Source organism: Sphaerodactylus townsendi, linkage group LG14, assembly GCF_021028975.2.
Source record: "Sphaerodactylus townsendi isolate TG3544 linkage group LG14, MPM_Stown_v2.3, whole genome shotgun sequence".
NCBI classification, from domain to species: Eukaryota; Metazoa; Chordata; class Lepidosauria; order Squamata; family Sphaerodactylidae; genus Sphaerodactylus; species Sphaerodactylus townsendi.
In genome coordinates, this window is record NC_059438.1 from 7,087,697 (window position 1) to 7,114,299 (window position 26,603).

A 26,603-nucleotide genomic window follows, 5' to 3' on the forward strand; every position below is an offset into this window, starting at 1 on the left:
CCATGCTTTTTATCAGTTATCCTCTAAAACATAACTATGTATTGGCTAGCCAAAGGCTATCATAAAAAAGAGCATACACATGAAGGAAGTAACATTATTTTATTTAAAAATAAAATGCCTCATACAGTTAAAAAGTGTGAATAAAGCAAGTTATGCAAACACTGGCCTCATTCATCATAAGCTTCCAATGCTTAGAGCTGTTAAAAATATGAGTATTTCTGTTAGGATTTTACAAGTGTCTGCTTCATTCAATCAAGCAAGAGTTAACTGTTGAAGTCACATGGCTAGAATCTCATGAGCTTCTGGAAAGATCTGTCCTTTCTTCTTCCAGCAAAAGAGGCAGACACACAGGCACAGACAGACTACACAGATACCCAGACTGAATACTTACACAGATAGAGTTTGCTGTTCCTATATTTAGTGTAACGTTATCTTGTTATCTAAGAAAGTTCTATGAAACAACTCACTCGCATTTCAGTCCTATTATTTATTCTGCTAATTCATTGCAATACCAACAATATCCCCAACATTTTATAGCTGAAAAAGACTTTTGATAGTACACTATGCAGATGTATTCCAGTCTAAATTCAGTGATATCAATGTGCTTCAATGGGAGTATCTCTACTAAGACTGCACTTTAAATATACTATGTCAGTAAATTTATTTTCAAAAACTGGGTCGATCATTTTCATTTAAGTATCTGTACCCAATAAGAAGTTGACTGGCTAATACAGAGAGTCTGTGTGTCTGAAAATACACAATAAATTAATATGAAAAGCAAAATTTGCTTCATGCTGAATTGTGTTCTTTTGTATACACGTTTTCACCTTTCATCTTCACTTGCTCACATTTCAAAGTTTTATGCTAACCACACTTGTAAGCTGAAATAGTCAAGAGGTACACAGTGCTGTTTTCAACAGGAATGGTATTGCTTCAATAGCAAAGTCCAGGCCTAACTAAAAATGTCCTGCTCTAGAGACTCCAGCAACATTTTAATATACCAAGGGACTAAAGCACATTAAATTTTAAGTAAAAAGTCAGTAGTGAGAGAATGTCAAATTGCCTTTTTTGCCTAAGGCACTATCCTATATCCTAAAGCTATTTTGAGAAACGATGTGAAAAAGTGTCCCTTGTGGCCTTGCTTAGTTTAATACAAACATCTGTCAATCAATAAACATCAGCTGAATCCCTAGGAATGTACACTAAAAGGCAATGTGCATAGGTGTCATTAAATTCTACTTTCATGTGGTATATCAGTCCCTTCCTGGTAATTTTTACGGTTGTCCAGTATAACAAATTATTTTTCATATTTAAAATAAAAATGGTAAGTTAATTTTTGGCAATGAAGAAGACAGTATATATTTTAGCAGGATTATTCTTTTAAAAATACTGTAAATAGGTAACAGTTACTTTATCTTAAAATTATTCATGATTTCAAAGCTACAAACTGATTTACAAGGTGGGGCTAAATAAAAATACATGTTTTAAAATTGCAAACTATATTTTAAGACCAGTAAATCCAACTACAAGAATGTCGTATGTCAGCAAAAGGTTACACTCCAGTATCACCTGTAAGACTTGGGCCCCTTCTGCACAGGCAAAGTACAGCGGGTTGAAGTCAGGATTAAGCAGAAGGTTAAGGTGTAGAACCTCCTACCATAAATGACCAGCATTTTCAGCCCAACCTGCTCATGCTAGGAACATTTTTTAAATTTATTCTAGACAATCTTCCTTTATGTCTCCCTCACAGGATGGTAGGAGTTTCTTTTTTTAAAGTAACTGAGAAGTAGCACACTGACGCTATAGTTTTGTGGACAAATAAGCAGCATTTGAGAGTTTTTCCATACCTGTGCCCGCTCTTCATCAAATTCTAGGCAGCCCATGCCATCCAATCTTTGGAGATCTATCCAGCCTTTCCAAATAACACAAACACCATTAAGAATCATAGGCGCTTTCAAGTAGACCTGAAAAATTAAAAGATATACACTGATGATGCAAACTATGTACACACAAAATCCATACAGAGATTTATAGTGTTTTAAGGCTATCATCTATATATTTGTACAATGATGATTTTAATAGCCATTTCAAACATAATGGAAATATAGGATGTAGATTAAAATCTTATCCTTTAGTCATGCTGAGAGTCAAAACAGGCATCATAGCTACTAATACAGTGGAAACTCAGTTTTTGTCGGTAATCCAACCGTGGTTCCTTGGCTTAAATCCTAAACCATCGATAACCGAGGCCACCAAGTAAAGCAATCAAAAAAAGCATGGGTCAGCTATTTTACCGCAAGAAAAATAGCGCAGATAAAACAACGAAAACTAAGCAACGAAGTGCTAAATAAAACCAAGACAAAATTTTCACAGAAAGAATAGTCGAAAACCGAAATGGATGAAAACTGACAACAAAAACCAAGGTTCCACCATACATTAATCTGACAGATGTATTCAGATGCCACATGTAACCGTGAATAAGGAAAAGAATGTATGTATCTGGCTTGCTGTTGGGCTTCTGTGCATCTTACCCTCCCCTTCTGGTATCAATAATCATGATTAAACAGTAAGTTCAGTTATTGATGATCCACAAATGCGTGTGCGTGTGTAAGTCGGTGTCAATTTCACCTACACTAACTGAGATCTTAAACCATGGTTTAATATAGACATAGAATTATGGAGAGCTATGAGGCAGTCTACTTTCACCTAAGCAGTCCATTAGCAATGGAATGTGATAAACAGGAGGTGGGAAGAGAAAAGAGTACAAATTAGCCCTGCTATAAGGTACATTTGTCCAGATTTCCCCTCAACCTAAGTAGCATGTGATTTCTAAATGAAGTCTTCATCAGGGTTAGCAAACACCCACACACACCCACACACCCCAAAACACACTACTGGGCAGAATTATTCCAGGAGCAATCTAATTCTCTCATCTGCTTTCCACAACAGCATTTTGCATCCAGAAGTGCCATTAAAACTGCACCTGTTCCAGATATGAGAATGGTGGGAGGTGCTAAAAATGCAACTTCAAAATCATGTAGTACAATCTAACTTCCGATGTCACAAATGTATACTTCTTTCATAAATGTTATGTGGTTGTTTCCATTGTGTAAACAAGGAACTGATAAATCACAAACATTTCTCCGACAAGTGTGTATTTTGCTTACTGCAATTTCTGTAAAGGAACTAATCAACAAGAATCATCAGATAAATATCCATTCAAGGAATAGAAAGCTGCCTTATCTGGTGTTAACATTCTTCAAATCATGACTACTTTAATAAAACAACTTCTTCCTGCAATGAGGTTTGGAACAGTAAATGATGTTCCCAGAAAACACTTGTAAAAATGGTCAGCACTCTTGGCTGCACAAAGCTGAAGAACTGTCAGAGAGACACCACTGTGTTTCCCTGGGCTTCATCCCAAAGAGAAGAACAGTTAATAAATTAATTGCTTTGGTGGATGAGACAAAGGCCCTGCCAGTCTAGACTCTTGGCTACCCTCCAAGAACCATCAATCTCATCTGAATTCAGAGGGGATTTACAGCACAATCCTATGAAGAGTCGCTCCAGGTCTATGCCCACTGAAACAAATAGGCTTAGAATGGAGTAGCTCCTTTAGGACTGCACCATTAGTTTTGTAACTTTTGTTTCATTTCAGCCAGCAGCCCTTTCTCCTCAGCCTTCCAAAAGCAAGTTATTTTCAAAAGGAGAATTTCAAAACCTGGAGTTTGTTGTTCAAACAAAAAAAAAAGTCAAGAATTCAAGTGAGCTAGTGCACGTCCCTTCAGTGAACCTAAGCAGGTCTTTGCGTTTCAGTATTGGATTCCAACGGCAGCAACTTGTGAGCTCTTAAGGCTTGAAGGCATTGGCTATCTTCAGCCTGCTAACATAAAGTTGGATGTGGAGGTATAGTGCCTTGCAAAATATACTAAAATATTGATATATCAATGTATCGTTTGGATGATATGTTAAGAAGGTTCTCTGAATTCCCAGCTTTCATTTTTTTTAAAAAAGGTAGTCTCAAAAGCATATCTCCACAGGGAGAAAGGCTAGAAGTTTACTTTCTAAAAATGAAAGCTAGAAATTCACTGAATTTGCCTAACCTATCACTACATTGATATATCAATATAAGCATGCACAACAAATTCCTGCACCAACCATGTCACCAATGATGCCAGCATCCTCCCTTGAAAATCCTACTTATTTAAGGTATGTGTGGATGAAAATAAATTGACTCCAAAACTGTGAAAATGCAGGAGGAGAGTAGATATGCAAAAATACCCTGCACAAACTGATTTCAATGCTTGTGGACTGACTGCCAAGAAAATGAGGAGTAAATTGAGCGTGCAGAAAAATCCTAGTTGAGACTCAAGGTTTGACAGCAGGATTATAAAACAATACAATAAAAGTCAGGGCAGTATATACAGAGCAATAAAACTGGATTGTACAATTAAAGAGCAATTAAATAAAATAGCATCATATATCCAATAAACTAGATTTCACATTTCAAGAACAATAAAATATTCTGCAGTCTAAAACATATTTCGACCCATTTCAATACAATGTAAAGTCTCTTAACAGCTGGAAAAATGAGTTGCAATTACTTTTAGGTTCACCGGCAGAAGCAGAGGTGCTGGCCCAGATCCACACTCAATACAACTTTTCCCACAATAGGAACTTCACAGGGAAACTTTTTGACAGAGAAAAGGTTGTCATGGCTAAAAGACACATACAGTCACCAACAGAGAAACATGGTACAAATCATAGTTCTATTATCCTTCTACTGTTGTACAGCAGATTTGTATAACTGCAGGCCTGTGTACCAACTGTGGTCCTCTGTATTCAGAGTAATAGTTATGCTGCTTCCCTATTTCTTTTGTAGGAATAGGCTGGCTCATCAACAGAAGTAGTGGGGTGACAGAAGAACTCTTGATGGAGTTGGTACCAGTTTTTTCAGTCATCCACCAATTCATATAGGCTGCCTTTATCCAAGCCACTCTTAATGTGTACATTGATGAGAGAATTAAAACTCTGGCCAAACTGTGAAGAGATGGGCCGGGGTGAGGGGCGGGGAAAGCAAAAATAAAGGAGTGACTTAGGCATGGGCAGAGGGAAAAGAGACCTGTGGTAAAAAAACAGAAAGGGAGAAGACTGTATGAGGAGGGGAGAGAAAAGGAGGAGTGAAGCATAGGCATTTACCATGGAGAAAGAAAAGTGAGCATGTTTTTAGCAAATATGGGGAGAAAGATTACATTAATTAATAGACTTCATTTATATACCCTGCCTTTCTCCCCAAAGGAGGCCCAAAGTGGCTTACATAATTCTTCTCTCCTTTTTATCCTCACAACAGCCCAGTGAGATAGGTTAGGCTGAAAATGGGTGACTGGCCCAGGGTCACCCTGCAAGCTTCCATGGCAAGCGGATATTCAGACCTGGGTCTCCCAGTTCCTGACACTCTAACCACTCCAGCTCTAAGAGATGGGGAGGGTGAGAGAGAATGGCTTACACAAAAAAAATCAGGTTAATATATCATAAATATGCTTCTCTGCGATCAACACAGTGATAAGGCTCTCTTAAATATAATTGTAAAAGTGGCCCTTGGAAATCAAGTCACAAACATTCAGACTGTACAGCATATATGGAATCAAAGTTTTAAAAGGCTCAGCTGATCCAACTGATTGAATCTGAAACAGGAAAAGTATTTTGAGGATACTTTTTTTCAGGAACTAACACAAAAAAACTTCCCCTGCCAAAACACTGTCTTCTCATATAATTCATAACTGATTTCGCAGTAGCCAAAATAACATTAGAGATGTATGAACACCAGAGACACCTACGATCTATGAATTTACATTACCACAGTTTGCATCACGCCCTGATTTTAGCTTGTCTTTTCTTTTCTTTTAAATTTTTTATTGTATAGAATGTTTATGTAACCGTTACATACCATACATTTTTCTAACTATACATTTCCCCCCTTTTTTCCCTCCCTTCCCTTCTTCTTTTTCTCTGTTGTTCAAGCAAGCAGCAGAAGATCCATTCTTCGTATTCTCTTCCAGAATTCTTCGTTAAATCCGGCTTCTCTTATCCAGTTCACAAACATTGTCCATATCTTCGTAATATCTCTTAATTTCTCTTGCCATGGCATATTTTTACCATCATCTCAAAAATTTCTAACTGTATTTGTTCCCATACATATTCCAACCATTTTGAGATTGTCCATTTCTTATTATCTTTCCAGCCCAATGCTATCACTGCATGTGCAGCTCTAATCATAATTTTGTACATTGGTCCCAAGCTTGTCTTTTTTTGTACTTATGGCTGATTGCCCAGTTGTTTTAATCTATATTGATACCTTTGATAGAACCCTGACTATTCTGAAGACTATTAGCTATTACTGCAGTTTTTGAATCTTTCAGCAAATCTTGCACTCTGCTATGATTTCTTTGTGCCCATGGTTTACTGCACAATAAACAGTTTAATTTCTTGTTACTGGTTGTAGCAAGCACAAACATCATCTCCTCTGGCTCTTTGGGTTGACATTGTTCTTCATCAAAACCTCCATTTAAATCATACTAGTCGATTTCCTCCGTCAGAGGGAAAAATGAAAGGCGACACTTTGGAAAAAGGAAACTGCTGGCTGCCACAGTTAAAACAGTTTGGCCACATTTCCTTTTTCTAAGATAAAAGCTGTTTCCTTTCAACTTCTTGTTTGGGGAGCACAGCACCCACCAACACAATTTTATCTTTTTTTTAAAAGTGTACTACCTGAAATGTGAGTCACCATAAGTCAAACAGCCGTCGCCACCAAAATCACCTAGAAGTTTTTGGTATCCCATGAAAATTATGCAAGGAAGGAATTTTGTTAGGAATAACAACGTGTGCCGTAAAAAATGGCTCTTTTGTGTGTTTCAAAAAACTTTTATTTGATCAGCTTATATCACACAAATTAAGTGAAAAATTTTCTTGTGCAAATAGGAGAAAGAAGTAATAGGTTCAAATATAAATTAAGTCTCCTACAAAAGGTTTGCAATGCTTACTGAAAATAAAATATACTTTTAAAAATGCAAGACGTATTTCAGAGTGGGGGCCCGCAATCCAGATTGGATGCCGTCTTGTAAGAAGCGGAGAAGGTTGCCAATGCCCAGGTTATGGCAGTCGACCTCTTTCCTATTTTTACTAAACAGACACTCTTGTTTAAACACACTTGCCTTCAAAACCATCAAAGACAATTAAAAAGTATATCAGCCCACGGTCCATTTATTGGTGAACAAAAATTACCAAGATTTCTTACAGCAAAAAAGCCCCCCAAACACCCCACAAGCCCTGCAATATTTGAAGTATGTACTGTCCAACTTCTAAGGGGAAGGGGGGAAGAACACCGCTTACTTAGAACCTATCAACAAATGGGTTTTTTTCCCAAACAAAAGATCTATTTCAAGCCAAGTCAATGAGTCACAATATAAATGAGGGGAAAAACCTGCTATAAGGTAACCGACTTTATGACAAAACTTTGCAAGATCTAAGCACTGGAGATGGTGGTCCCTGCCCCAAAAGTTGCCTAGCTGTCCTCAACCAGGGCCAGGGCTTTCTCAGCTCTGGCCCAGGCCTGGTGGAATGCTCTGGCAAGTGAGACCAAGATCCTGTGGGACTTAGTACAGTGGCACAGGGCTTGTAAGACAGAACTGTTCCACCAGGCCTATGGGCGAGGGTGGAAACAGAATCCATCGAGCTGGCCTTCTTTTCCCCTGCCCCACTTTCCTCCTCCTTTTCTTTTGTCCCTCTGATATGAATGTAGACATGCTTGTATGGGAGGATGTACTGGAGTATTATCTCTCAGATTCTGGTGGCACTGCAACGTTATTGCAGTGTTTACTAGTTTTATTGTTATTTATGTAATACAATTGTTGCAAGCTGCTCTGAGCCATTGGGGAAAAGTGCCCTATAAACTGAATGAATGTACACATTATGTTGGAACACAGATCAAAACAAGTTAGCCTTATCCTAAAGCACAGGAATTCTACCTTCTCAAAGATTCCCCCCCCCCCACCCCAAGATTTATCAAGACAAATATAAAATCAGGTTAAAACTGTACATTTATAGTACTGTCAGAAGAAAACATACTCCAATATGAATGGAAAATCTACATTCAAAATTTCATTCCCTCATTCCACTTTTTAGTCCAAATGGACAATCCATCTCACAACTGAATCATTTCTAACTCAACATTTCATTCTGATTAGTTGCCACCACACTGAGTCAGCACACTCACAAAGGCACCACAGTGGGCAACGGGGAGAACATATTACAGCACTGGGATTGGTTTTCAGTCATATTCCCAGAATACATGTTCACTGTGTATTCTTGAAGACAGCAGTCAGGTGTGAGTCACTGCATAAGCTTCATCACATGTATCATCCCCATTCACAAGTACATAGTCAATGCCTTGTCTGCTTGTTAACCACACCCATTATGTGTTGAGTCCACCTGCCCCTGAATCATCCCAGCCACTAAATATTTCAATTCCACTTCCCAATGAATTTGTTTTATAGACATGCCTGTTACAAAATAATGCAGAACAAATTCATGAGGGAAACAATCGCTTATTTGTAACCAATGCTGCCCAACAGTGCTTGACATACCCAGACTTAGACCTGGCAACCTCTTAAGAAATCCTTTCAGAGACTGGTCATCAATCTTCTGCTAACATCCAGGTTAGATGACAGTAATATGCCCAATGTGGGGCTGGCTCTGAAAACTGTCAGGAAGTCTCAGTCCAAAATATTGCAACCAGGTTGTTAGCAGGAATTTGATGCACGCCCTACTGAAAATCTGCATTAGCAGCATATCCATTTCTGGGTGCAATTCAAAGTGTTTGTGCTTTCCTAAATGGCTTGGGACCTGGACTTACACTATATTGTCCTGCTCATGAGCTAAATCCTTCATCTCAAACCCTGCTCCAAACTGGGGGGCAATCAGATACAGGGGTTTCTTGGTGGTGGCACTCTGTCTTCAGAATGTCCTCTGCCTACACACTGCCCAACATACAATCTGTGACACTCAGCTGTCAGGTCCAGTTCAAAATAACTTGCCTGTCCACGCTTTTGAGGTTAATCGCACTGCTTAGGTGGCTTTCAAAAATATTTTATGGATTTTATGATGTTGCTACCATTCCTGTCTTGTCCCTGACACATGATCCTGCTCCCTTATTCTCATCTTTCCCTCCATTGCTCTTGCTGTTCTTGTCCTCGTCCTGCCGCTGGTTTTTCCCTTCACCCTTTAAAAAAATGCCCTTAAGATGCCAACCATGTGAACGTGATGTGTGAATGCGAGCCAAATTGAGACAGCTCTTTTAATTTGCATTCTAATAGGTGTTTTTTCCCCTATATGTTGTAAACTGCCTCAAGCACTTCCTCTGGAGAAGTGATATCCACATTTTCTAAACACAAACTCCTCCTCACCTTCCCAGGCTGTTGTGACTTTGATGGGTCTTTAAAGTAGCTTTGTTGGAATGGAGGCCAAAGACATAACATCTCTGGAAATACTCAAGCCATGGAGGGAACATATTTATTTTTCTTAGGGAAGGGAGACAAATTCTGAGCATAACTGAAATAGATGCAATACTTACGTTTCTACCAAATCTAAGTTCCTCACTAATTTAGTAACATAAAATTCATTTTTATAACTGTGTTAGCATAAAATGGCACTAACTAGGATAATTGTGGAATTTAAAGTTATAAATGTCTGTTTCCAGTAAAAAAAACCCTGCAAACATATCTAATACTTGAGAAGGAGCTGCCAACTGCTATACCTATGCTATCTTGTGTAACTCAACTATTGCCATATGACAGGCAGAAAAAAAGTTGAAAGATTTTGGGGGGGCAGAACACTCTCACCAGTGGAAGGGCTACCAGCATATTTGCCTAGTAGGTTTGTAACTTTGAGAACACTGAACATTTTAATAATGTATCATCATTAAACATATTATAGCTTACTGTTACCAAATGATTTATATTTAAGCAAAAATCATTGTTGAAAATCTAGTATACACAGGGTACTATACACTTAGTGGTCCTCAAATTTCTATTGGAAAAATTTAAAGGAAGGCCTTAAATCTTTTCAAATTCAGCACACTTGACTGAGAAAACCCTTGCTTTCAAAAACATTTCATTCATTACAAAAGAATAAATATTTCAGTTTTCCTTTCATTCTTCTCTGAAATTTCCATTATGATTTTTTTAAGTTTAGTCTTTTCATGCTCTACATTTTTACTAAGAAAAACTGTACCTTATTAGCTTTGCCTCTATTCTAAAGCAGTTTATATTTCATAGGACTTTTTAAACTTTCTCTCAAATTTTGTTTTTCTCCAGAACCGCCCCCCCGCCCCCCCCGCATTTTTCCCATGCCTTCATATCTCTACAAGTAGGAAGCATATGTATGGAAAGCTAGGCAGGGATACCACTAATAGTAGGCAAACCTTTATTGATATACTTTATCTACAGCAAAGAAGGAAAAATAATACTTCGGTTAATTCTCTATTGTTTCAACTGTGACCCAACTATTATGTTCAAATGCTAACTTTAGCTTATTGAAGTCTTCATTTTAAAACTGTGACACACCGCTGGAACAACAGCAGTTAGAAAATGAACATTTTGAATTTATCAGTTTCATGCACTGATGAGCCATTAGCCTTTGGGGGCAACAGACAAATTGCTCAGGAAATAAGCAAGCACACTGAATCTATATACCATAGCATGGATGATACACATTTACTTTATGAATAACTGCTTCCATTTTTATTACAGACCAGGTGAGGAAATGAAGTTAACACCCAGATTTCATTGCTGCTCTGGGAATACACTGATGAGCCCCTAGCCCAGGGGCTACCAGCATGGCCAATTGGCCATGCTGGTAGGGGCTGATGGGAATTGTAGTTCCTGAACATCTGGAGAGCCGCAGGTTCCCTACCCCTGCCCTAGCCTTTGCTTACTTCCTGAGAGATTGGTCTGTTGCGCCCAAACTATAGAATGTAAGGTACATTTATATTATGGACAGCAGTATCAGAATTTTATTATAAATGTAGTTGACACCCTGATTTTATTGTGGTTCTGGGAACAAAATACAGGAGCTGTTAAATCAAAGACTGTCTAAAAGGCAGCAACCAATCCTCAGTCTTGCCCTGTACATTGTGACAGTAGAACATATGACCAAATGGTAACACAAATGCAAGAGGGCACTTGTCCCTTAGCTCTAGTCTAGCAGCACTAGAAGTTCTCTGTTCCTTCAAAGACTGTCAGGAAGACATCTCAAATTTGACATGTACGCAGACATCATAGCAGCCTGCAAAACCCCACCCGAGGAAGATCAAAGAAAAACCTTTTAATCTAACACCTCTGGCAGCCTGGACAGAAAGATCCTTTCATTCTCTTCACACCATCACACCAACCTAAAAGCACGGTGTGAAAATACGTTGGTCTGCACTTCTGGGGATGGAACATTTTCATAAGACCACCACTTTATGACTGGCAAAAACTAAACCCCTTCTCCACAGGTAAACCTTGCAATGTGATCAAGTAAGGAGAAAGAACCTCATTACCACCTTTGCCAGTTTTATGTGCTTTCAACTACCAAATGTGGACTTTCTCAACCTCCCTTAAAAAGAAGTGTAACTATCAGAGAAATTTTGTACGTTTATTTAGCCAGAAAAGTTTTTCTAAAAAAATGTTTTCTGAGTTTCCAGTCCAGTTCCTTCTATTGTTTTGCTTATTTGCTTGTGCTTAGAAAGAAACTTTTAAGATTGGACCTGAACCATGAGAGGCTTTCTGTGCTACTTCCCCACTACTTGTCTAATGCTCCATTTACCTAACAAGAATATGGAGAAGCAGCGTGCCTTGCAGCAATGAGGAAGTTGCGCTGCTTTCTCCTCAGGAAGCAAAGAGGTTTTCACTGTCTTGTACATGCATGTTCAAAATGAAAGGCCCTGGACTGACCCAAGGCAATCCACCAATGTCATATATAGTTATTCCCCTTCCCTCCCAGTCAGAGTGTGGGACTAGGATTTGAGAAACCCACTTTCAAGTCCCTACAGTGCCATGGAAGTTTTCCAGGAGACTTTGGGTCAATCTGACACCATTCAGCTTAGACTATTTCACATGGATACTGTGAGCCTAAAAAAGAGAAGAGAAGGGCATAAACTATTTTGGGTCTGTCGAAGGCTTTCACGACCAGATTCATCTGGTTCTGGTCAGTTTTCCAGGCTGTGTGGCCGTGGTCTGGTGGGTCTTGTTCCTAACATTTCGCCTGCATCTGTGGCTGGCATCTTCAGAGGTGTATCACAGAGGGAAGTCTGTTACACACTGTGTCTAGTGAGAAGGGAATGTTTAGTGGGGAGTATATATTGTCCATGTCCCAGGGTCTCTTAGGGAAAAAAGCAAGATGCCAATGAAGTCAATCAATAAAAACTGTGGCTGGGTCCAGGATGAGCCCTCTCTTCCATTTAAGTAACGGCAACTGTTCCCTCAGAGTCTTACTAAAGTTCTCACTTCAGCAACATTAGGAAGTGTTATAAAACACCTGAGGAAGACAGTTGGTAGCTGGGGTTAACTGGCAGAAAATTGAATACTGATTGGTTTTCAAACTGAGTAATTTTTTATTGTTAGTTACTGGCTTCTCCTTCTCTTCCTCAACTATATTTACTTTACACAGAGATATATCACAGTGCAGAACTATTACTGGAAAAACAGCATCATATGTACAAACAAAATCATTCAGAACTTCTAAGCTACAAGCACGCAGCAAAGCCAACAGAAGGAAGCTCCAAGAAAACTAACGGCCACAAAGATGTCTGAAGCAACTTAATACAAAAGGGGTTACAATGCTGCACTAATTGCAACCAATGTTTTCTGGATACAAATGAGAGAGGATATATGACTTTTATTTTTGAGTTTCTAAAAACGGTATAAAACCAGATTCTAATTTAAAACTGTTAAAAGGGCTTCCTCTACTCTATAAATACAAGCAGCAGCGTAACTCAGTGAGGTGGGGTGAGGGAAGGAAATGAGTAAAAGTCTACAGATGAATTGCAATGTTTTCCCTTAAGCACTTATTCATAGCAAGACCACCATGATTGCCAACTGGCATTCTGCCCTACATCTGGACAACAAACCACTCAGGAACAGCCAATGTTCTACACTCCTCTGAAATAATGTCACTCAAGAACAGACATTCTGACTACTAAAAACATAAGATTCTATACTGCATACCAGAGAGGTTCTGCTGGGGATTAAAGCAGCATCCTGTCTCAAAAGATATACAGAAGCAAATAAATCTTTAAAAAAGAATAAGCAAGAAGGAATGTTTTAGTGTTTCTTCAGACACACACAATATTTGTTCACCAACACAACTGTTGCCCATAGACAACACCTATTCCTTACTCATTTTCCCTAGATAAATGTGTTCTGGTGGGTTTTCCGGGGTGTGGTCTGGTGGATCTTGTTCCTAACGTTTGGCCTGCAACAGACTTCCCTCTGTGATACACCTCTGAAGATGCAGCCACAGATGCAGGTGAAATTTTAGGAACAAGATCCACCAGACCACAGCCACACAGCCCAGAAAACCCACCAGAACCTGTTGAATCCAGCCGTGAAAGCCTTCAACAATACAGTGTTTTCCAAGATCATAATCAAACTTCTTTCTTCTCTGGGCTCTCCAGAACGCAATCTCCTTGTCATGAGCCTCCCCAATAACGTTTCCCTTAAGAAGTATATTATATTAAGTAGCAGTAAGTGTTCAAAGAAGTTAGAGTCCCTGATTTATTTATTTCAATTTCTAGTTTGCCCTTTCCTGACCAAGTCAGACTCAAAGCAGGTCACAACATAGCTAAAATTTCATGTTACATACAATTAAAATTTATACATTGTATATAGACTAAAGCAAAAAGAAAACAAGGAAAACACAGGACCACATTGATCTTCTTTAAAGAAGGTAAAGTAAGACTGGAGATACTGAAGAGCATTTGTTGCCCAATATGGTACTTAGCATGACGGATTTGATGATGATGATGATGATGATGACGACGACGAAAGTAATTGATATTATGCACTCACAATAGCAGGGTCTGACTACAGCTTTAAAATGCTGGTGCAATGCCAAACAACTCCAAACAATTTATCTATGAAGCTCACTAAAATTTGTCATTATTTCTCAGTCATACCTACATCACAGGGATAGAGCATGAAAAAGTGCAATGATGCCCATGTAAGCAGCCTTGAATTCCTTTCAATGGAAAAAAAGTATGGCTGTTAATAGGATGTTTTGGAGGATACTGATTCATAGGGTCGCCATGAGTCAGAAGTGACTTGATAACATTTAATACATATATAATTAAAAAATTTCCTTTCACAGATTTTTTTCTCTAGGCTACTTAGCTGATAATAAGAAGAAACACTTCTTCCTGGTGGCTCAGTGCAGCCATAGATTTTACAGTACAATACAATCAGACCTCAAACTGCTGCACCTATAGGTTATTAAAAATTCAACACATTTCTGATCTTCAGTGTAAGATAACAAAAGTTGCTACAGCTAGAATTCGCACATTCTCAGCTCATGTATTGTATTACGCATGTTCATGATTTTGGTAGTCAAAAATAAAGTATGAATCAGCTTTAAGTAGCTATTAATCCATGAAGGGATCTTTACGTCTTACACATGAATAGAGACAGAAAGAGCCAAATACACCTGATCTATTAACTATGGGATCTTTAATATATTACACAGCTCCACACAACTTGTACCATATATATTTACACCCCAATTTTCTTCCCTGAATAGACCAAAAGTGGCTTATCAAAGTAAATAATAATAATAATAATAATGAACCAACCAACAACAAAACAATAAGCTACTTATTGGACTGCCTCTGGATTCAGTGGCTAGCTCATACAACAGCAAAAGCTGCATGCTATGGGCTAAGATCCAAAAGAACCAAGACAGGAGCTCAGTTTCACAGTTATCGCCATTACTGCCAATGTGTTCAAGGGCTATTCTACCAGCTGCCTTACATAACCAACCAGATCCTTGTTATTTTTGTAATTTGTTTCCTATTTGATTAAAAAGCAATTGGTGACAGAAAACCCCATGTAGTGATCATCTGTGAAATTTAACTCCAGTTTTTCCATAGTATATCATGTGTGAAATCCATATTTATGTGCATAGATATGAACATTTCTCCATGCACCTTAGGAAATGCTCCATTATTTGAACAACTTGACATACTATAGCTGATACCATATGATCTGTAGAAAATAGATGCAGAGAACCTATAAAGACACAGTGCTCTCAATTCACAGTTTTGTGCTGAATTCATATAAAGGTGTGCTCTTCAATGGATCAGCAGGGAATCTATATCTTTACTTTTCTTGCGTACATACTTGGTAGATTTTCCCTGCTGGTACCAGAGGTGTACACAGTATTCCTGCAAGGTCTAATGGGACCAGGGTGACTGACAATCAAGGCAGTACTGAGCAAATACTTTTGCTATAGTATTCTATAGTCCTTTATGATCCTGGTTTGAATATGTCTACTGTCCATTTATTTTAGCATACCAGTTTTCTCAATGGAAAACTTTTTTTGCTTCACACTCATCAGTATTTTTTAATTTAAATATTTAGTTTTTGTGACCACACTCGTGTTACTATAGCGTAATATTTGTAACTAATTCCTCCGTTACAAGATCAAGTCTGCCAGACACTGACATCACTGTCTGTCAGGAATTCTAAGCAAACTTCACCACTACAGCATAAAAACCTTGCTGGTATTCATCATCTGATACTTTTGATTCAGCTGAGTAATAGCTTGCTTTAATTCTGCCAGGAAGAGAGACTGCGTATACACATTTAATTCTACATCTGAGAAGAATGTGCTAACTGGGTTTGGGGTTTAAACAGAATACAACTCTCTTCTTCCCAGTATCATACAAAGTTGAACAAGATCTGATTAACAATGCCATCTTCAAGGGCATAGATATTGTTTCAAGATTATGACATTTCTTAATTCAGAAGGCAGAGTAACTTTTATAAATGCAAGACTTCTCTTTCTGGTCCTCTAGTGGTCAAGACTAATAAGACAGAGAGTTACACTGCAATATTTTCAACACTGGACATTCTTGTACTCATAAGAACATAAGAACAAGTCTGCTGGATCAGACCAGAGTCCATCTAGTCCAGCACTCTGCTACTCACAGTGGCCCACCAGATGCCTTTGGGAACTCACAGGCAGGATGTGAAAGCAATGGCCTTCTGCTGCTGTTGCTCCAGAGCACCTGGTCTGCTAAGGCATTTGCAACCTCAGATCAAGGAGGATCAAGATTGGTAGCCATAGATCGACTTCTCCTCCATAAATCTATCCAAGTCCCTTTTAAAGCTATCCAGGTTAGTGGCCATCACCACCTCCTGTGACAACATATTCCAAACACCAATCACGTGTTGTGTGAAGAAATGTTTCCTTTTATTAGTCCTAATTCTTTCCCCCAGCATTTTCAATGTATGCCTCCTGGTTTTAGTATTGTGAGAAAGGGAGAAAAATTTCTCTCTGTCAACATTTTCTACCCCATGCATAATTTTATAGACTTCAATCATATCCCCCCTCAGACATCTCTCCAAACTAAAGAGTCCCAAATGCTGCAGCCTCTCCTCATAAGGAAGGTGCTCCAATCCTTCAATCATCCTTATTGCCCTTCTCTGTACTTTTTCTATCTCTTTGATATCCTTTTTGAGATGTGGCGACCAGAACTGAACACAGTACTCCTTATTAATGTTAGACTTTAATATATTTGATAATTATAAAATGTTCATCTGCTTTAAAACACTTATTTATTTCTTAGATTTGTAAACCACCCTTCCCTTTTCAAGACTGTGTCCCATCTTGAGTTAGCAAAAAAGAGGCAATATCTAAAAATAGAAGAAAATCTTAAAACCTAAAGAATACAATAACAGGCTCACTTTGTTTTAAGACTAATGTTTCTTACACAGTGCCATAATAATCCCTTTTGGAGATCTTCTCCCCTCTGAGAATCCTTATATGATTAACAGGTTATTGCTTTGGCTATTGTTGCATTTTTAAGAAGAGTCACATAATCTAGCAATCTTGCGGCTCTTTTGCAAACATACTATCAGGAGTAACAACTAGAGCGTGCTGTGGCTGAGCTTGCAATTTAGATTCCTTCCTTTTTGTTCCCTGGTGTTCATTTTGCACCCAGCTAGTAGCAGGAAAAGAGGAAGACCCAACATGAGATGGACTGACTTCATAAAGGTTTGCAAGACTGAGCAAGGCTGTTAACAATAGGACGTTTTGGAAGATGTTGATCCAAATTGTCAACCACTTACTTTTTTTGTGGCACTTTTGGGCCATCGGAGCAAAACCACACATGGACAGGGATAGCTGCATGCTGGGAGAAGAGAGTTGGATTACTTGCGTCATTGCGCCTGCCACCTCTCGCTACTGCTCGCTGGAGGGGGTGGCTGGGAGTGGCTGAGGGGCCTTTCGCCGGTGGGTTTGTGCCGCCTGAAGCTTCGTTGCATGCCTTGAATTGTATACTGTTTGGCTACCTGCACAGCCCTCACCATGCCCCTGGGCAGGGCTTGCATCTCTCCTCACAGTTGATGCTGGCTCTGCATGGCCATTCCGATCACATGTTTGGCACCAACAAAGTCCCGAGGGTGGGTTTTTTAACTTTAATTTTTATGTTCGAACAGCAGAGGAGCAGAAGAAAGTAGGCACTAGGACCCAAATGTAGAATTCTACAACAAAGAAGGTCCAACATCTGACAGATAAATATACAAGTCTGCTTTAACCTTTTGGCAGAAAATAATATAGCACCTACAGCTTTTAGAAACTGTGCTGTACGCAACAGTCTAATCAAAGAAGGATACACAAGACAAAAAAGAAAAAGAAAAGGACTTCAGAAATGTAGAGAGGATGTAAGAATGCTTACAAAAGGTTTGCAGAAGTGAATACTGAGGAAGGATGGGGAGGAGAGAAGCTGGTTTACTGCTAGAGCTGTTGAAGGCATGAAAGTTGAAATGGGCACTGTTAACAGAAAGCCAGGAAGAAACATTAGCCATTAATTGCACAAACGTATAGGAAACTGAAACAGAAATTTTATCAGGTTATAAGGTACCTTCAGGCAAGCCAATGTCTCTCAGCTGAAGCCTCTTCCCGTTACAAACTCAAAAACAGCAAGAAATATTACTGGCCTGCTTTTCAGGGGCACTGTAAGGACTGCTATGCACATCAAATTCTGGCCTTTAACATGATTCACACTGCTAGACCCAGTCCAAAAAGTCTACCAACCATTTAAAAATAATGCTAAAAACATTTGTGACTAAACACATGCATCTGTGCCTTGCAAGCACAAATCTATGAAGAGTTTAGTGCACATCCCATCATGCAATGTAACAGTCTTATGTGTGCTATAGAAAATCCAAGCTTTAGAAAAGGAGGTCTGCAAAAGTAATGCCACATTTTCCTAGAATGCTCATGTCACAGCCTATCAGTAGTGGTGAGTTCCTTCTCTGCTATTCCAGAAGCTTTGCGAAACTGGTTGAGCCTTTACTCTGTGCATTAATCAGAAACCAATACGATGTCATACAAAAACAAAGAAGTTCTGTCAGCAAGTAACTAAAAACAAAGACGGATCAGGAAATGAAACAGGATATCTGATCTACCTTCACCAGCTAGCCAAACATAATGAAGGAGGGAGTTAAACTCCCAAGCAAGGGGTTATGTCTTACTTAAGGAGGGGGAAAAGATAATCTCTCCTCTTGTCCTCATCCATTTCAACTACATCTGATCAAATGCTCTTTTAATACTTCTTGGTGTATAAGCCAAAAAATGTGATACCTGTTCCTAATGGCATTGCATATGTAACTCAATCAATAACACAGAATTGCTACAGAAAGCAGGAAAGGAATTTTTCAACCAGAGCTCCTGCGCTCAAGATAGTCTGGTATACAAGCTGCACATGGCGTATGCCAATCCAGCATCAGTCATGAGAACAAGGTAGACACATCTCAGCCAAGTAACTTGAGAAACTTGAACAACAGAGGACCAACAATGTAAGTATTGCAGGTATTATATTCCCTAAGCCTATTTAGGGGCTAGTAGAGTATACACAACATCAAGGTTCATTTAACTCATATAAATAGGCATACTTTGAGTCATTGTGCAGACTACCTGAAGGGAAGAAGAGAACGTCATGTATGGAATATCTTAATTATCTACAAAACTGTAAATACTAGAAATGAAAAGTGTTGAACTGCATGCCCAATTTGGAAGAAGCATTTTTAATCCTTCATTCCACCATTACTGAGTTGATAGATCTAGAAGATGGGGACAAATTTAAGCTTGAGCCTACTTTCTCTGCACTCTCCTTACCAGTTCCTCCTACCTTTCTGGTGCCTCGACAAGCTGTGCAACAAAGAAAGCAGAAATTGTCTAAAATACATAGTAGTTCAGCAATCAAAAACCTCCCTGATATGTGGAAATAATCTATTTCAGATATGGAAAACATCTCCAGATCCTAGGGCAACATTTAAAAATAAACGGTTCTCTTTACACATTTGTAAAGATCCTTAAGATGATGGTTATCAAAAAGATGAAATGAGGAAGATGTTTTAAACATCCTTGTTGGACTTTACTTCCAAGTACCATTAACTACTGTATGTAGTTAATGGTAGGAAGTACCATTAACTACTGTGTGAAGGCAAGTTGATTTTTAAAAATTATATTTCACAAGTAATGTAAGGCTTGAGCTTACCAAAAACTGCTTCTAACTGTTCAATTGCAAATTTATTGTTAAAGATTAAATGCCATGTTCTTATCTTTGAAATAAAAATATTTTAAGCACATAAATGTATTTGGCAACATTATAAGAGATGTATCCCTAAATGTGTATCTGAAGAAGCTGATGCATTTCTCTACCATTTTAGATTGTAAATCAAATGACACATCACTGACAGAATTTTCTTCCAAGTTCAAAGACAAAATATTCTGTGACTTCTATTACCCGTCTTCAATATTTATCTGTGCATTCAGCCTTTCCCCATTTCTGTAGATCCCCACGTCAACTGATTCAACAGGGAAAGATAACTGACTTAGATGGGAGTTCTCGCTGCTCTGGCTTTCTCAAACAAGGCAGCCCTCACCCAAGCCAGACAAGCTCCTCAGGATCATATAGGGTCGATAATCAGAACACTGGTCAACTGACCATGGTCGAATGTTGGACAATATTCCACAAAGCCAGGAATGCAACTGTGGAGGTGACATCTTGCCTTTTAAAAAAGTTTCATGATGACGGTATTTGCTTAGCAGCAACAGGAATAACAGATGTTTGCCCCCAAGCCCAGTGCAGGCAAACTTTGATGCATACAAAGGGTTCTCTAACTGGCTACCTAAAACAATTACAGTCAACTCTTCATAGGAACCCCCAGTCATCATTGACAAAAGATGCTTTTTTTATTGAGCCACTAAAATATATTTTGGAAGAACAACATGTGCTCACATTTCCCACCCCAGGCTAGCTCAACGTTATCATACATCACCATGCCTTCCTTCTCCAAATTTTTATAGTAGGATATGAAAGCCAAACAGGTATAGAGACTGTCTTGACAAATATAGCAAACATGGAAGCTTCTCTTCTGGCACTGAACTACTCATTATTGAAACAGCACTGAATGTAAGAAGAGAGAAACTGTCTCAGAACATTTTGGACCACAGCCTGTTTCAAACATCTATCATTCAACACCTAAATTGCAATATCATAGTTTGCAACAGAAGCGAGCAAGCTTGATTTAACCCAGCGATGGAAAACAAGGTATGAGCAGAAACTCCAAAGGCTGGATCCAAAGGCTCCGTTGCACTTATGGTGGAGACTATAGTGCAGTGGTTCTCAACCTTCGTAATGCTGCGACCCTTTAATACAGTTCCTCATGTTGTGGTGACCCCCAAACCTAACATTTATCCATTTTACAGATGGAGAACACTGATGCAGAGTCTTAGGTGACCCCTGTGAAAGGGTCGTTCGACCCCCAAAGGGGTCCCGACCCCCAGGTTGAGAACTACTGCTATAGTGGATGCCAAAGAACTTGTTTCCACAGGAACATGCCTCTTGTATCAAAAGAAGGCCCGCTTTTCAGCAGGACAGAATTCTCAGATCTAGCCCCCAAAAGTTTAATTAATCTTACTAAGCCATTTGCTACCTTTACAATTTTATTCTAGGCAAAGCATGACGTAAAGGTATTTGAACATCTTTTGAACATAAAAGGTATCAACATAAAATTCATGTATCCTCTGGGATTAGAGAGAAAACATAGCATCTATAATGACATTCAAACAGAAAAAAAACACTCAAAGTCACCGCTGATGGTAGATAATTTACTTTTTGCCATAATATTTCTTTCCCCAGGTCCAACAACACTTCTTTCATTCCAAGAGGGAAAAATGCCTGTCATGTTGGTACTTGGTATCTCTGTTAAGCACACTAAAGGATTTATGCTTTTCATTCAAAATAGCCTCTATCTTAAATATAAAATGTCAAGGTTATAGAAATGTTATTGATATACAAACCTGTGCCCATTTCCCACTTCCATTGAATGCCATTGCACTGAACACTGAAACAGATTATGTTTAGCTTACAGTGACTTATCTGCAGTGTTGTGACTGAAATAGCCAATGTAGGACTTTGAAAGAATGTTAAGCAGAAAATCTGAACTATTTACCATTTCTAAAAGAAATAATTCAATTAGATGTCCCTGTTCCAATGATCTATCAGTGTTTGCTGATGTCTTATAGTCCCCAGCAAGTGATGGCTTCCCCCTTTGCTGAAAGGTAAATCATACATGCAGCAAACACACACACATACACACACACTAAATATTCTCTTCTTCCCTAAATTATCTTGCAGTTTTGAAAAATCCATCTAAGAACCACAAAACTGCTGCAACATTAGCACAGAATATATGTCATGATCTACTTCTGTGTACCATTTGAACAAGTTAACAGGAAACCATCACCATAAAAAATGAAGTACTCACACAATCCATGGCATATACATATTAAACAGGTCCGCAGCAGACTCATTAAAGTTCTATGTTGTAACCTTCAGTTTATATCTTAAGGCCCCGGGAAAACTATGATTTGAACTTTTTTGCCCTTACCTTGCCTCCCTCTCTTTCAAAGTCAACATACTCTCGGGTTGGTGTCTGCCGTTGCTCCCCCTGCCAGCTGGCCGGAAAAAACTGGAGAGACAGATTGGTTCCTGTGGCCACAAAAGCCTTTTAGAAAAATCAATACAAACAGGATCAGGGAGCAAGACATTACATAAATTATGCAGGCAGTCATTTATTTTTACATCAGTTTGTCTTACAGCCAAGTAGCATAAGAGAATATTCAAAGTCAAAAACACGCACTCATCATTTTTCTTAAGTATTAAGTTACTAACATCGGATTTCATTTTGACAACATTTGCCATTGGCTACCTCAGTAATAAGGTACAACAGAGAATCAATAATGTAAATTATTTTTGCAGACATAAGAATCTATTTCAGAATACTATCTGAAATTGCTAGCTTGCTGTTTAAGTAAATCTAGTTGGTTAGAATGCTTTAAGACGTTATTTCCCAAGTGGAAACAGCCTTAACTCTGCACAGTTTAAAATAATGTGGAAAACTCATTACTAAATGAAAGTTAGTGGACGTTCCACTGAAATAAACATCCTCTTTATACAGGACTAGTGCACATTATACAAACTCACTACGAGGAACTGCAGTAGAATTAGAAGAAAATAAATGCAGATACTGAAGGGAAAGCTGTTGATTCCAATAATACAAGTTTCAGATATGCAGCCAAGATAATTTAATAATACTTTATTACATTAAATAATCTGACCTTTATGGAACATAGCCTTAAATTTTAAATACAAATTTTGTCTACATTATTTGAACCAGGGGAGTAACCCAAAATGTGCCTTAGTTTTTGGCTCTCTCAGTAGAGACAGTAGGTTGAAGATTTAATACTAATGATTAAACTTTGACAAATTAGCATCACAGTTGTATCAATCAGTTCTAATTTGCAAAACTAAAATGAAATACAGCTATGATGCATGATGTAGTGTAATGTATAGATGCAACATGGCAACTTAATTTATAACTCATTCAGTTAACATATTTAGCCTTCAGTATTCAAACTACAGACTGGGTTCAGGTGAGTTTGCCTACCTAGAACACACGTGGAGCATGGCTATGTCACCAGAAGCTACAAATAGGAGTGAATTCAGTAGACAAGCACAACTCGTTCAATCCAAAATCATAACAATAAAGAATTGTATAAAATTAAGAGGATGAACTGAGAAATAGCTATTTATTATCAGTATTTTACAAAGTGACATAAAAAGAAAATGGATCCATGCTTTGAGGAGCTTACTATCTAAATATATGGGGGTGGAAATCAACATATGTCGTTACACAGGTTTCATTTCACTTGGGGATGGTGATTAAGGCCTAGATTTTCCATAGCTGTTCTGCAGGCAGACGGATTTCTGCTTGCAAAGTCTAGTTTTCTTGCCTTCCCCCTCTTGCTACAGAATGAAATACCCCACACCATTTCTTTCCTACCAGAAATGTGTATATTCACCATTCTGTTTGGGAAGCTGTTATATGTAGTTCTAATGATTGAGCCTCTGTATTCCTCAGCGCTTTTTATCAGCATTGGTTGGCATGACCTGCTACAGTTATCCATACTCTAATCACATCTAGGCTAGATCACTGCAGTGCTCTACAGTGGTGTGCCTTTCAAGATGATTTAGAAGCTGCCAGTGGCAGAAGATGCAGTAGAAAGACTTGCTATGGGGAATATATCTTGTCAGAATTGAAAGAGCAACAATGTCTTACAATTTACTCTTATCCAACAGTCAGTGTGGTGCAGTGATTAGGATGTCAGTCCGGCGACCCCGGTTTGAACACCCCCCTGCTTTCAAGCTTGCTAGGTGATCTTGGGTCAGTTACATACACCTAACCTATCTCACAGGATTGTTAAGAAAATAAAATGGATAAGAGAATGATATAAGCCATGCTGGGTCCCCATTGGGGAGAATTAATAAAAATGAATTAATAAAAATACTTCTGGGCCTAATTTAAAGTGCTCTTTAAGACCATAATGACCCATTCCCAAAGTTTTTTGAGACTCAGGTTAAGACCAAATGGGCCACACCCACAGCCAATAGTCAGGCCCCAGGGTTTCTAAAAAACAAAACAAAAAGTATTCTACGTCTTCCTATTCGAATAGGAAGTTCTCCCCCAAGGGAGACAGAGCAGAGGAAGATGGTAAATCCAGTAAAGCATGACAAGGCCTCACCACTTGTGGGAGGAAGTCTGACCCTATTCCAAGAGAAGTAGGTCCAGTCAAATGTGGACTCTTGGGCCATGGACATAGTCGCAAGGGGTTACACCACATAATTTTTCTGAACCCATCTAGAGCATTTCCTTCAGTCTCCCATCACACACAATTTGGTCAAAAGCAGGAGAACCCATTTGCCAGTATAACATCTTCAGGTCATCCATGTGATAGAGGTAGTCTTCCACCGGAAGTGAGGCAAAGGGGTCTACTCCATAATTTTTTACAGTTCCCAAATGGAACAGGGATCAATGGTCCATTTGGGATCTAAAATTCATCAACAGGCTCATAAAGATCTGCCACTTCAGAATAGAGAGCCTACTCTACTTCCAGAAGAGTTTGACATCCATAGATCTCAAAGAGGCCTGCCTGTTTGTTCCAATGTTCCAAGGCCACAGAAGGTTCCTGCCGAGGATAAGCCTGTCTGCCACCAATTCCCCACATGGAAACTAATACTGTTCTGACAGCTTTGATTAAACCACCCTTCAAGCCAACCAGAGACATTCCACACAAGTTTCTCAGGTTGAAAATGACCACTGGACACTTACTGTGAAAGGTTCTTCTCTGAGCTAAGGAGGACATCTTGCCCTCCCAATTTGTTTCTTTCAATAAGCATCTGTAATATTTAAAAAAATCAGTTTCTTGTTCATTTCCTTCTTCTCTGTTATAACCATGTTGTGAGTTCAAGAGTTCGGGTTATGATGGAGACGTTCCTTTCTCTCCCTTCTTGCTAGAAATAACGGTTACTGCAACTATTGCTCTTCAGAGACTCGAAACTGAGAAGGAGGAATGACTCCCACTGGAAACAGGAAGCTGAAGATTAGATCCTGCCCCTCTGGGCATGCGGAGGAAACCACCCAACTGAAGATGTCCTCCTTAACTCTGAGAAGAAGCACCCTTCACAGTAAGTGTCCAATGGTCATTTTCTACTGCCTCGAATTAATATTCAATATTTTCTGCTTAGTGATTTTTTTGAATCTTATGTTAATCAGGCTCTTTGAGAATCTATACACTGAGAAAATTACAAATAACCTTAAAAACGAGCAAATCACTGTCATTTAATCACACATGTTCTAGGGGGTATCAAAAAAATTGACCCAAAGCTGGACTCTTCAGTTGATTTTGTGATATGCCAAAAAAGAAGAAGCACATTTAGAAACAATGGAAGATACCCATTAGGTTTAGTTGAGAAATGTAATCACAGGACATCAGTTAATGTTGAGGGGAAACATAATGTGCAGAGACTTCATACAAAAACTGGAAAACTAGAATCAAATAATGAGTTCCAGACAGTTCTTTCAATATATCAAAATGCAGTTGTTTCACATTACAGTGCATTGAAGTGAGCAATCTCCCTCTGTTACAACGTATTTCTGAGACATAAGCATATTGTAACCAAATTCAAAATAAACAAATATTTTAATCTTTAAAAATAAAAGCTAATGTGCCACAGCAGTTAGAATGGGCTTTTTGCCTTCAAAATGCTTTTACCATTTAGCTATGTTCTTTGTAATAATGACCGCCAGGTTAGACTTACAACTAAACAGTACTTTTAATTTCCCTGCACAGAAGTAGGTAGTAAGGGTGCAGTCCTAAACACCCTTTTCTTAACACTGTAACACTTACTTCTGAGCAGACACGTCTGGGATTGCATGATTAATTTTGAGGACTTTTCTGGTTGACACAATATTCTGCATTTACAAATGCCTATCAATAACTAACCCCACTTAGTTCAAGCATCCTTTCTATTTCTAAATCCATTTAATACTAATTTAGATAGTAATTTTACACAGTAAACCTGGGAGTTGAATTTTTTTTCTAAAAACATTTTATGTAGATTACCTAATGTTATGCTTCTATACCAAGCAGAATTTATACCTTTCTAAGCCCACAAACTTCAACAGACTTCTAAAGATATAATCCTGCTTCAGATGGAATCTCTGGGCACTTAAAAAATGAAGATGAATTTAACAAGCAAAATCACCATTTCAACAATTAGGGAGTCTAGTCCCTACACAACTCACTCTGTTACCCATGGCTAAAATGAAGCAATCAGGCAGAGATATTTTTTATAAATTAGAAGAAGAGGAGAAGTTTGGATTTATACCCTGCCTTTCTCTCCTGTAAGGAGACTCAAGGTGGCTTACCAACTCCTTTTC

At 38.6% G+C, this 26,603-nt stretch overlaps 1 protein-coding gene across 2 annotated transcripts in view; it reads right to left on the reverse strand.

Annotated features, from left to right (window-relative positions):
* CBFB (core-binding factor subunit beta) overlaps positions 1-26,603 on the reverse strand; it is a 43,009-nt gene that overhangs the window by 11,094 nt on the left and 5,312 nt on the right. For both annotated transcript variants that reach the window (XM_048515945.1, XM_048515944.1), the window contains exons 3-4: positions 22,212-22,328; positions 1,848-1,964 (exon numbers count right to left, since the gene is read on the reverse strand). In XM_048515945.1, the coding sequence (XP_048371902.1) occupies positions 1,848-1,964; positions 22,212-22,328 (234 nt within the window). The remainder of the gene's footprint in view (positions 1-1,847; positions 1,965-22,211; positions 22,329-26,603) is intronic.